This window comes from Heptranchias perlo, chromosome 23 (genome assembly GCF_035084215.1).
Source record: "Heptranchias perlo isolate sHepPer1 chromosome 23, sHepPer1.hap1, whole genome shotgun sequence".
NCBI classification, from domain to species: Eukaryota; Metazoa; Chordata; class Chondrichthyes; order Hexanchiformes; family Hexanchidae; genus Heptranchias; species Heptranchias perlo.
In genome coordinates, this window is record NC_090347.1 from 27,446,845 (window position 1) to 27,459,975 (window position 13,131).

The 13,131-nt window shown below is 42.3% G+C and overlaps 1 protein-coding gene across 7 annotated transcripts in view; it reads right to left on the reverse strand.

The window, feature by feature from the left end:
• Positions 1-2,006: 2,006 nt before the first annotated feature.
• The window catches only part of LOC137341209 (nuclear distribution protein nudE-like 1), a 55,045-nt gene continuing 43,920 nt past the window's right edge, over positions 2,007-13,131 (reverse strand). For 2 of the 7 annotated variants that reach the window (XM_068004254.1, XM_068004259.1), the window contains exons 9-10: positions 4,706-4,783; positions 3,488-4,483 (exon numbers count right to left, since the gene is read on the reverse strand). In XM_068004254.1, coding sequence (XP_067860355.1) covers positions 4,396-4,483; positions 4,706-4,783 — 166 coding nt within the window. In that variant the 3' untranslated portion in view covers positions 3,488-4,395. Of the gene's footprint in view, positions 2,234-3,487; positions 4,484-4,705; positions 4,784-6,505; positions 6,541-13,131 lie in introns of those variants that run through there. The other 5 variants (XM_068004257.1, XM_068004260.1, XM_068004255.1 and 2 more) reach the window with 4 other exon arrangements.

The following is a 13,131-nucleotide window of genomic DNA, read 5'->3' on the forward strand; positions in this document are numbered from 1 at the left end:
GGAAATAAGAATAGCAGGGATTTATCATTATTGTGTTACCCATTGATTTCACTGAACTGGCGTCACAATAGTGACAAACCAAAAAAAAACCTCAAAATTTTATACATATAGCAATGGATCTCCCATGCGTTGTTTACAACACCCATGCTTCCTGAATAGGAAGTGGATTCAAAAGGGAAGTACTTGTAGTTTAGGCAGAGAGGGAAAAGGAAAGTGTTTAGAATTCTACTAGATGCACAAGTAGGTTTAAGCAGAATGGGATAACTTATAATAAATATATAAAAGACCCACCAAAAAGGGAAGGGGGTTAAGAACTGGGGTAGCAATTGGGAGAGAAAAAAAAGCAAAATGTTGAGGGGGTTAAGAGCTGGGGTAGCAAATAGGAAAAAACAAATGCTAAAAAGAGGAAAGGGAATGGTAATCAGGTGGGGCAGCAAATGGAAAAGGCGAAGAGTTGGGGGTGCAGTTAAGGGGTGAAACTCCACAGAAGGTAAAGAGCCAAAAGGGGAACAGCGGTTAAGACAGCAATGGAGAAAGAAACAAAGGGGGTAATTAAGAGTTGGGTATGTATATCGGTTTGTCACTGTCTCACAGCTGTAACGTAACATGTTTTCTATTTTCCATCAACAAAATACAGATGATAATTAAAATTTTTGTTCTTTCAAAATTGAACTCAGTTTTTTGGAAAGCATATTAAGATATAAAGAAAACTAACTGTGCCACCTAGTGGCATGATGTGGAGATGCCAGTGATGGACTGGGGTTGACAATTGTAAACAATTTTACAACACCAAATTATAGTCCAACAATTTTATTTGAAAATCACAAGCTTTCGGAGGCTTCCTCCTTCCTCAGGTGAATGTGGAAATGAAATCCTCGAACCTTTCGCATTTATAAATCACAGAACAATACCTGGTGATTACAGATAGTCTTTCCAACTGCCCGTTGCCAAGGCAATCAAAGTGTTCAGATAGAGAGGTGTTACCTACAGGGCCACCAAATATACAAATAACCAAAAAAGAGAGAGAGAGAGGCAGAAACATAGAAGGAAGAGAAAGACAGCAAATGACCAGTTATATTAAAAACAGATAACTTTTGTTCGCTGGTGGGGTTACGTGTAGCGTGACATGAACCCAAGATCCCGGTTGAGGCCGTCCTCATGGGTGCGGAACTTGGCTATCAATTTCTGCTCGACGATTTTGCGTTGTCGTGTGTCTCGAAAGCCGCCTTGGAGTACGCTTACCCGAAGGTCGGTGGCTGAATGTCCCTGACTGCTGAAGTGTTCCCCGACTGGGAGAACCCTCCTGTCTGGCGATTGTTGCGCGGTGTCCATTCATCCGTTGTCGCGTCTGCATGGTCTCGCCAACGTACCATGCTCTGGGGCATCCTTTCTTGCAACATATGAGGTAGACAACGTTGGCCGAGTCACAGGAGTATGAACCATGCACCTGGTGGGTGGTGTCCTCTCGTGTGATGGTGGTATCTGTGTCGATGACCTGGCATGTCTTGCAGAGGTTACCGTGGCAGGGTTGTGTGGTGTCGTGGACGCTGTTCTCCTGAAAGCTGGGTAATTTGCTGCGAACGATGGTCTGTTTGAGGTTGGGTGGCTGTTTAAAGGCGAGTAGTGGAGGTGTGGGGATGGCCATAGCGAGGTGTTCGTCGTCATTGATGACATGTTGAAGGCTGCAGAGAACATGGCGTAGTTTCTCCGCTCCGGGGAAGTACTGGACGACGAAGGGTACTCTGTTGGTTGCGTCCCGTGTTAGTCTTCTGAGGAGGTCTATGTGATTTTTCGCTGTGGCCCGTCGGAACTGTCGATCGATGAGTCGAGCGACATATCCCGTTCTTATGAGGGCGTCTTTCAGCGTCTGTAGGTGTCCATCGCGTTCCTCCTCGTCTGAGCAGACCCTGTGTATTCGCAGGGCCTGTCCATAGGGGATGGCCTCTTTGACGTGGTTAGGGTGGAAGCTGGAAAAGTGGAGCATCGTGAGGTTGACCGTAGGCTTGCGGTAGAGTGAGGTGCTGAGGTGCCCGTCTTTGATGGAGATTCGTGTGTCCAAGAAAGAAACTGATTCTGAGGAGTAGTCCATGGTGAGCTTGATGGTGGGATGGAACTTGTTGATGTTATCGTGTAGTCTCTTTAGTGATTCTTCGCCGTGGGTCCATAGAAAGAAAATGTCATCGATGTATCTGGTGTATAGCGTTGGTTGGAGGTCCTGTACAGTGAAGAAGTCCTAGTGGCATGACAGATAACAAGGTCAGTTTGTCGTTTAACATTGGAATTCCCATGTTATGTTTTAGGATCTTTGCACTAGATATTTTCACACATTCAGCGTCACCAGCCACTCCCCATATACAGATCTCACACCTCCTACGATCCGGTAACTTTTATCTGTCTAATATCTAAGTACTGAGACCCAGGGATCACATCAGAGCACTCATACTCTATATGTCAGCTACTAGAATACATCACATGTTGCAATGTGATTCTCCTCACTTGGAAAACCAGACTGAATATAAATGCTACTAACAACTTGCATCTATATAACGCCTTTAAATGGAGGAGAAGGGGAGTGGAGAGGCAGAAGGGCTCAAGCAAGGAATTTTGGCGCGTGGAGTTGAGGCGGGTGAAGGGAGGAGGAATGCACAAAAGGACCAAGTCAGAAGAATGGAGAGTTTTGGGCAGGGTGGGGGAGGGTTTATAGGGCTGGAGGAGGCTACACAGATGGAAAGGGGTGAGGCCACGAACAAATTTAAACACGGAAATGAGAATTTAAAATTCGAGGCATTGGGGGAATGGGATCCAGTGTCGGTCAGCGAGGACAGGAGTGATGGATAAGTGGAATAGGATATGGGCAGCGTCTTGGGCCGTTTTACTACATTAAAGATGCTATATAAATGCAAGTTGTTGTCATCAAGCAAAGTGAAATCTATGTTCATTTAACCCAATTAGCACCTTATGTACCTATTATATTTTCGCCAACAATTTGTTTGCCACAGCCCGCCTGGTCTCTGAGCTTGTGGTTCCTCCTTTGAGAAGTGCCATGTGTCTGTGGTTTTTACCCAGCCCATGCTTTTTCCAGCTATTAAAAAAGTTAAATATTCAGCAGACAAAAAAAATCATTCTTTGTTGTCGTCCATTCGAGCGCTGCCTAGTAGCATGACAGGTAATCAAAACAGATTAACTGTTGACATTTTTAGATTGGACTTCCCATTATAAAATGCACCGTAAACATTTCTAATGTAAATCATAACAAGGGAAGTAAGGTATTGTGGATAGGAAGTGCTTACCATGAACAAGATAGATAAGATAGATTTGATTTCCAATTTCTACTTCTGATCTTTTGGCTTCGTGCAAATATTTGGTCAGTGCTACATTTACAGAAGTTCAGTAATGAGTACTTGTTCGAAATATAATAAGTGTTTGAATAATGACTTCAGCCCACATTTGATCATTTTATAACAGACTATCACTCTGCACACTGCAGCTCTTTAAAGAACAAATTTATTTCTGGAAGATTAGACAGGTTCTACATCATGATATCATATGATTTGTTACAACTGTGTATGGTAAACTTTCTTATTTATTAGACATGCCATATAGAATCTGAATAAATAATGCTACAAAGCCCAAGCTATGTACAAATATCTTGGGCAGTTATGTTTACAAACTTATATACAACAAGAAACGTAAACAGGCAATGTAATTATCTGAATTATGCAACAAAATAAAATGTAAAAGTGATCGGGTTGATGCATAGAAACAAAAATCAACGCAGTAAATAGTTCAAAAATTCAAGTGCGTAAGTTTTAGTTATCCAACTTTTGTATTTTTTTTAAAAAACAAACCAATTTACAATTAAACAATGCTTAAATATATCTTAATAAATCTGACATTAGAAACCAAGGAGAAATTGTACAGTACAACATAAAAATTACAGGAATTGGTGTTTTAAAATACCACCAAATCCAGGCACATAGCCGAGAAACCTAGACCAACCGTCTGGAGAGTCACACACCACACAAGTGGCTTGAACAAATACCATGTATACCATCTTTAGCTTTGATTATGCAGACTTTTCCAATACTGCTTAGGATTTCAAATTTGAATGCTCAATATACAAGTCTGCTGTTGCTGTAATGTATAATAGGAATAGCATTAAAACCCAAATGAATGGTAAAGTAATGTGACATTAACTACACTGCAGTGACAGTATACCAACAGAGATTAAGAGGCAAATTGTTTAAATAAACTGAAAATCTTGTGCAGATCGAGTGAGTAAGATAAAAGTTCAGAAATTCCTACACACTGCAGTGCACTCCATTTGTAGCCAGGTTACAATGATTTTCCTGTTGTTTGAAGTAGAAGTTAAAAAAAAAGATGCAGTATGGCTATTTAGACACTGAGCGGCAGCATGCCTGGTGGTGAAGAGGGTGGAGCTGATCCAATTCCAGAAGGTCCTTGGTCTAGACCATTTACTGCCCTATATTCAACAAAAAAACATTACATTAAAGTATTTTATACAAGGTTGCTACAGTAGCTGGAAATCTATAGATTTGATAAACATCTGACAACATTCAAGATACAAACATTAATTAATAAAGTGAGAAACTCTTCTAAACTGTCTCAAGATAATTATCAAGTCCATTTTTAGTTCTGGTTTGAGGACAAAATACAAATTATATAGACTAATCAATTCACTTGCTTTGGTTTCCTGGTGGGTCTATTTCTGGAGATTCGGCTTCCTTCAATACTCTTTCTGCATCCTGCACCATTACCTGGCCTTGAAAATTAAAGATCTGCATTAGCTACTCTCCTACAATATTAAACTGCTAATGGTCTATGAGACGCAATTAAAAACATTTTCTTGGACAATTTTACTTAGTTACCAACCACAACTAAACATTGATCTTTATTGTATGCAATTATAGTGTGAAACATATGGGATAATTTATATCTGTGATTTTCAAACTTCAGCAGTTTTACTACAATATTATGGTTTGTTTCAATATCATAATGAGGAAGTTGAAAACATTTAGAAAAGGAAAGCTGACCCAAGATTGGAATTTCCTTGCGCTGTCTGCAGTTTAAGGGTTAAGAGAGTTTGGTTTTGATACTAGATTTGGAAAAAGGAGATAACAATATTCATATTCAAACCTCTGATTTTAATATTGGCATTACAAAGAATCACTAATGATCATCCTTACGCAAACATTTCAAGAAGGTTTGTCCAGATACAACTGATTCTACGTACAATTACAAAATAAGTCACTGTACAAATACAACTACGTTAGTTATTTTTAGGCATAGTGGCATATTTTTTAAAAGTGAACATGTGCAGAACAGAAGATTTTAGCAGCAAATGCACATCTTAATGTATTTCCATGCACACACTTGTTAGTATTGGCTTTAAGTTTAGCCATGCTTCAGCTTTCAATGTACGAGAGACAAACCACAAGCGGTTAGGAATTTTATTACAAGAAGAAGAAAACTAAGAATATTTTAAAACATTGTGCCCTGGGTAAGAACCATTCATATAAGTTTACTGTTGTATCTCTGGCTCAAGTTATTGCGATTTAAATATCCTTCATTCTTATTCAGATCTAATATTACATTTCTGCTGTGCATGAGTATCTAAATTTCAATTTAATAGTACTAGTTCTTTAAGTTGACTTGTGTTTGAAAGCTTAGTCCAGTGCACAAAGCTTTGGCTGAGTATTTCCACACCCCTTTTAATAAAAATGTCATTTTGATTTTATCATTCACCTTCACATTTAGCCAAGCAATCTATGTTATGCAGATTTGAGGCTCAATCAGCAAAAGGTTTAAGAATTGGAGAGAAAACCCACCCAGTACCTAAATACGTTGCTACACATTTGCCTCTGCATTTCTTACAAAAACTCCAAGGCAGAGTAAACGTGGATACTTGTAGAAATGCTGTCACTTGTTAGATACATGCACTGAACTCATGGCTGAAAAATTATAAAAAGGTCATAATGGAGTCAGAATTTTGGCAATGTTAGACTTCCAACATTCTGAATCCTAAAATGCAACCCAGTCACAGCCATTCTCCACATTCCATGTGCTGCCTCTTACAGCTTCCATACTTTAATGCAGTTTTGTACTACAGGCTCAACTGCAGTTTAAATGGTTTTAACTGTAATAGCATAAATGATACTTTATTGTCAACAAAGGGAAATTTTTCATCTTAGCTGCATTCAAAGACAAATTTCCACAGGCAATGGGATAAGCCCCATATACAGGGATTATGAAATTGCAGGGTAAAAATTTAGAACAGCCAACAGGAGCTGCATTTTGAGTAATTATACTATACAATATCTGGCACTTTAAACTAGGCTCTTACTATTTGCCACAGAATACCAAAATCCCCGTGCAGTTAGTGGAAATTCAGCCTAAATCTAGGTATTAATCCTGCTTCCATTTACATCACCATTGCGATAGCATGCAGGTGATCACTTCAAATGAATGCAATAAAATAAATTACCCATGATATACTCGGTGAAAAAGACTTTCTCTTTTCTGATAAAAGAAAACACATACTGTATCAACTTAAAAACTCACGCTGGCTACATATTGAAACTAAACCAGTTTAAGATGGTTAAATACTCAAATCACCTTACAGCTAAAATTAAATTCTTGTTGTTCAAATGATTGTACCCCAATAGCCTTCATGATCAGTTCTGGGACATGCTGAAAATCAGCATTAAGAGGAAATAAAACCTGTGAAGCAATCCAAAATGCTGCAATACTTTTGCTCTAACATTATAGGAAACAGCAATAAAGAGTGTTTCATGTCAGAAACTGAGTACTGCAGAATTAGGACATAAATAACCCGTATAAAATGTCAGAGTATACCAAAATTACAGCATGGTGGGGTCCAAGTCTAGCTTCCTCATTTTTCCTTCCAAACCTAAACTTTTGATTTAATTTCTTAACTGGGGATGTGAAGTGTGCTATTTTGCCGATTTTCTCCCCTTCTCTCAAAGAGGCGGACTCTTGCTAAAATAAAGTTTCACAGGAGTTGACAACTCCCCAGTAACTCCCTAAAAGATCGATCATGTTTGAGCCCAGACATCAAGTACGGGCTGGGTATTTGCCCATGCAGCGTGCATACTAAATTAAGTTCCTATTATGTAACTCCTCACTCATTTCCATTCATTCAATTCAAGCATGAATCACTAGATAACAATCAGGAGTGGAAGCATAGCAGTTTTTCCTCTTCCTAACTTGGGAGCACTACTTACATGTTTTAACATTCTAGCTCATATCAGCTAACTCCGCACAAATTGGGAATCAAACCTGGCACTTTCTTGTCTAAACAGCTGAGTATACACTTGGAGATGCCATATCCACTGAGCCATTAGGAGATTTAAGTGTATTTAACAAATCCTAATGCCATATACTTTGTAACAAAATACTTGTTCTACATGAATTCGGTAGGTTAGAAATTAGCTAGAGATAAATGAATTTCAAACAAAAACTGATGTTAAAGTCCAGATATACAGTTGGATATTCAACAGTACTTACAAAAAGAATTGTCTCAATTAGGAATAAATTTTCCCCAGATTTGCTTAAGTTAAATATTCTTGGTGGATTTTTTTTGTTTAGCTGATTAAAACCCCCTACCCACCTATTAGCTAAATTACTTCCATGCAAATCTGTTACAGCCAGGAGAGGGAACTTAAATTAACTTGTACATTAGCAATTTCCCATCAATGATTACTAAAGTTGACAGAAAATTTGCATAGTGGAGCAAGTGGTATTCCAGCCACCAGAAGCAACACATCACCAAAGTGAGTGGTCTTCAGATGTACCTCCAACGGCAGGAATACCTCAGGCACCAATGCCAACAGAAACACAGACAATCAAAAAAGCAGGAGAGCTGGCAGGTTGAGTGAAATAGCGGCCATTTGCAACCTTAAAATAATTGCAAAACAGTTTAAAAATAGATTGGTTTTTCCAGCAGACAATTCCGCAATATAAATGGATTGCTTTTCAGCAAATATTGGAGAACCACTTCAAGAAGCAATTGTCCAATGCGAATGATGCTCTAAAACTAATTGTCAAACATGTAGTATATTAATCTGAACAGAATTTTTAAAATTTCAACAATCACCTATTATTTCATGTTTAAGATTTTAAATAGAAACTATAGCCCATGTTCAATTAAACTTTTCCTCTTGAAATACAATAGGATTTTGATTTTCCACAAAACTTGTGGCAAGATTTTGGAGAGTTTGAAAAATACTGAAATATTTTGTGACATCCATTAACATTTGTAAATAGATCTTGGATCTCATAAGAACCAACATTCATAGTTCAGTTTAGTCTTAGAAGTCAAAGAAATTCAATGTTCAAGTACCATTAAATGACTTGGATTCTGGAAAGTCAGAACACCAGGAAGCTTTTTTTCAGGAGGCAGGGGGTGGGGGGGGGGGGGGGTGAAGGGAGCAGGAACAGTTACTGAGTGGCACAGTGGGTTAGTAGAATGCCTATCACTTTAGAAATTGGATCAAATCCAACCCAAATCAGGGGGACGAAAAGTTCCAATTTCTAGTTGGAATGAACATCGGCTGTTTTTTTTTATTCGTTCACAGGATGTGGGCGTCGCTGGCGAGGCCAGCATTTATTGCCCATCCCTAATTGCCCTTGAGAAGGTGGTGGTGAGCCACCTTCTTGAACCACTGCAGTCCGTGTGGTGACGGTTCTCCCACAGTGCTGTTAGGAAGGGAGTTCCAGGATTTTGACCCAGCGACGATGAAGGAACAGCGATATATTTCCAAGTCGGGATGGTGTGTGACTTGGAGGGGAACGTGCAGGTGGTGTTGTTCCCATGTGCCTGCTGCTCTTGTCCTTCTAGGTGATAGAGGTCGCGGGTTTGGGAGGTGCTGTCGAAGAAGCCTTGGCGAGTTGCTGCAGTGCATCCTGTGGATGGTACACACTGCAGCCACTGTGCGCCGGTGGTGAAGGGAGTGAATGTTTAGGGTGGTGGATGGGGTGCCAATCAAGCGGGCTGCTTTATCTTGGATGGTGTCGAGCTTCTTGAGTGTTGTTGGAGCTGCACTCATCCAAGCAAGAGGAGAGTATTCCATCACACTCCTGACTTGTGCCTTGTAGATGGTGGAAAGGCTTTGGGGAGTCAGGAGGTGAGTCACTCGCCGCAGAACACCCAGCCTCTGACCTGCTCTCGTAGCCACAGTATTTATATGGCTGGTCCAGTTAAGTTTCTGGTCAATGGTGACCCCCAGGATGTTGATGGTGGGGGATTCGGCGATGGTAATGCCGTTGAATGTCAAGGGGAGGTGGTTCGACTCTCTCTTGTTGGAGATGGTCATTGCCTGGCACGAATGTTACTTGCCACTTATGAGCCCAAGCCTGGATGTTGTCCAGGTCTTGCTGCATGCAGGCTCGGACTGCTTCATTATTTGAGGGGTTGCGAATGGAACTGAACACTGTGCAGTCATCAGCGAACATCCCCATTTCTGACCTTATGATGGAGGAAAGGTCATTGATGAAGCAGCTGAAGATGGTTGTCGACGACACCTTCCAACACTTTGCTGATGATTGAGAGTAGACTGATGGGGCGGTAATTGGATTTGTCCTGCTTTTTGTGGACAGGACATACCTGGGCAATTTTCCACATTGTCGGGTAGATGCCAGTGTTGTAGCTGTACTGGAACAGCTTGGCTAGAGGCGCAGCTAGTTCTGGAGCACAAGTCTTCAGCACTACAGCTGGGATGTTGTCGGGGCCCATAGCCTTTGCTGTATCCAGTGCACTCAGCCGTTTCTTGATATCACGTGGAGTGAATCGAATTGGCCGAAGACTGGCTTCCGTGGTGGTGGGGATATCGGGAGGAGGCCGAGATGGATCATCCACTCGGCACTTCTGGCTGAAGATGGTTGCAAACGCTTCAGCCTTGTCTTTTGCACTCACATGCTGGACTCCGCCATCATTGAGGATGGGGATGTTTGCAGAGCCTCCTCCTCCCGTTAGTTATTTAAATGTCCACCACCATTCACGACTGGATGTGGCAGGACTGCAGAGCTTTGATCTGATCCGTTGGTTGTGGAATCGCTTAGCTCTGTCTGTAGCATGTTGCTTCCGCTGTTTCACATGCATGTAGTCCTGAGTTGTAGCTTCACCAGGTTGGCACCTCATTTTTAGGTGCTGCTCCTGGCATGCTCTTCTACACTCCTCATTGAACCAGGGTTGATCCCCTGGCTTGTTGGTAATGGTAGAGTGAGGAATATGCCGGGCCATGAGGTTACAGATTGTGCTGGAATACAATTCTGCTGCTGATGGCCCACAGCGCCTCATGGATGCCCAGTTTTGAGCTGCCAGATCTGTTCTGAATCTATCCCATTTAGCACGGTGGTAGTGCCACACAACACGTTGGATGGTGTCCTCAGTGCGAAGACGGGACTTCATCTCCATGAGGACTGTGCGGTGGTCACTCCTACCAATACTGTCATGGACAGATGCATTTGCGACAGGTAGATTGGTGAGGACGAGGTCAAGTAAGTTTTTCCCTCGTGTTGGTTCGCTCACCACCTGCCACAGGCCCAGTCTAGCAACTATGTCCTTCAGGACTCGGCCAGCTTGGTCAGTAGTGGTGCTACCGAGCCACTCTTGGTGATGGACATTGAAGTCCCCCACCCAGAGTACATTCTGTGCCCTTGCTACCCTCAGTGCTTCCTCCAAGTGGTGCTCAACATGGAGGAGGACTGAAGGTGGTAATCATGCCCATGTTTGACCTGATGCCATGAGATTTCATGGGGTCCAGAGTCAATGTTGAGGGCTCCCAGGGTCACTCCCTCCTGACTGTATATCATTGTACCGCCACCTCTGGTGGGTCTGTCCTGCCAGTGGGACAGGACATACCCAGGGATGGTGATGGAAGAGTCTGGGACGTTGGCTGAAAGGTATGCTTCTGTGAGTATGGCTATGTCAGTGGGACAGCTCTCCCAATTTTGGCACAAGTCCCCAGATGTTAGTAAGGAGGACCTTGCAGGGTCGACTGGGCTTGGTGTTTTGCCGTTGTCGTGTCCGGTGCCTAGTGGTCCGATGCCGGGTGGTCCGTCCGGTTTTATTCTTATTATGACTTTTCTAAGTGAGATTTTACAACTGAGTGGCTTGCTAGGCCATTTCAGAGGGCAATTAAGAATCAACCACATTGCTGTGGGTCTGGAGTCACATAGGCCAGACCGGGTAAGGACATTAGTGAACCAGATGGGTTTTTACGACAATCCGGTAGTTTCATGGTCATCATTACTGATGCTAGTATTTTAATTCCAGATTTTTTATTTAATTGAATTTAATTAATTGAATTTAAATTCCCCAGCTGCCGTGGCGGGATTTGAACTCATGACTCTGGATTTTAGTCCAGGCCTCTGGATTACTAGTCCAGTAACATAACCACTATGCTACTGTACCCGAAGTATTTTTAACCAAATTACTATTGGCCTACAGCACAAAAGTGATCCCATATCAGGTCTTAACTGGCAGTCTCTCTACCTAAGGGCAGGAAATGAAAATATTGCAGTAGTAATGATCTTCTAAGGATGCAAGTTAAGAGCATTGTGCCCTACTTTAACATTCCATACATTATTGGAAGTTGATGCAGCCACAGGGTGCCCAAAATGAGAGCATGTTCCATTTCTTGGCAGTAACATCCATCACCTAGTAGCTCAACATTTACTCAAGAAAGAGAAGAAAAAAATCTGATTCAAAGCTAAACCCAAATATCTTGTGCTCAGATCTGTTCTGTGGTTATTGTATGAAGCAAGATCAAAGTTGGAATCGAAGTAAATCTTTTCTTGGAGGGGGATGGGAGAATAAGAACTCAAGTGCGAAATGCACTCACTGGCCCAAGTTTGAGGCCCAGTGCATTTTAACTCCACAGCCTAACCTACATGCCGTCGATCTGCTGCCTGTCCGAAACAAAGCAGCAGCTGGCCTGTGTGCGGGAGTTTGGGTGAACAGGGGACACCAGCCAGCGCTATAGGAAGGCTTGCCGACAAACAGGCAAGTCATGTGAAGAAGGTTTCAGGGGGCGGGGAGCCCGAGCAGGGCAGGTTGCCACTTTCCTTGTGGGGCCCGGAGGAAAGTTTTACACTTGCCTTGGAAAGCTTCTGTCGGCAGACTTGCTGGGAAAGCTGAAGCTTTCTCCACTCAGGTTGCAGTTAAAATTATGTAATAGACTCCTATTAGCATAAATTCTTGATGGCCCGCCTGCTTTAGGCCGGCAAGGCGTCAAGAATCCGTCTACAGAACTCTGCAGATTAAAATGGGAAATGGTGCGAAATGGTAACCCAATGTGGATTGATTAGGGAAAGCTAGTACGGATTTGTTAAAGGCAAATTGTGTTTAACTAACTTGACAGTTTTTTGATGAGGTAACAGATAGGGTGGATGAGGTAAACGTGGTTGATGTGGTGTATATGGACTTTCAAAAAGCGTTTGATAAACTGCTGCATAAGAGGCTCATCAAGGTTGAAGCCCATGGAATAAAGGGAGCAGTAGCAGCATGGATACAAAATTGGCTAAACAACAGGAAGCAGAGAGTAGTGGTGAACGGTTGTTTTTCGGACTGGAGGGAGGTGTACAGTGGTGTTCCCCAGGGATCGGTAATAGGACCACTGCTTTTCTTGATGTATATTAATGACTTGGACTTGGGTGTACAGGGCACAATTTCCAAATTTTAAAAAAAAATTTGTTCATGGGATGTGGGCATCACTGACCAGGCCAGCATTTATTGCCCATCCCTAATCGCCCGAGAAGGTGGTGGTGAGCCGCCTTCTTGAGCCACTGTAGTCCGTGTGGTGAAGGTTCTCCCACAGTGTTGTTAGGTAGGGAGTTCCAGGATTTTGACCCAGCAACAATGAAGGAACAGCGATATATTTCCAAGTCAGGATGGTGCGTGACTTGGAGGGGAACATGCAGGTGTTGTTGTTCCCATATGCCTTGTCCTTCTAGGTGGTAGAGGTCACGGGTTTGGGAGGTGCTGTTGAAGAAGCCATGGCGAGTTGCTGCAGTGCATCCTGTGGATGATACACACTGCAACCATGGTGCGCCAGTGGTGAAGGGAGTGAATGTTTATGGTGGTGGATG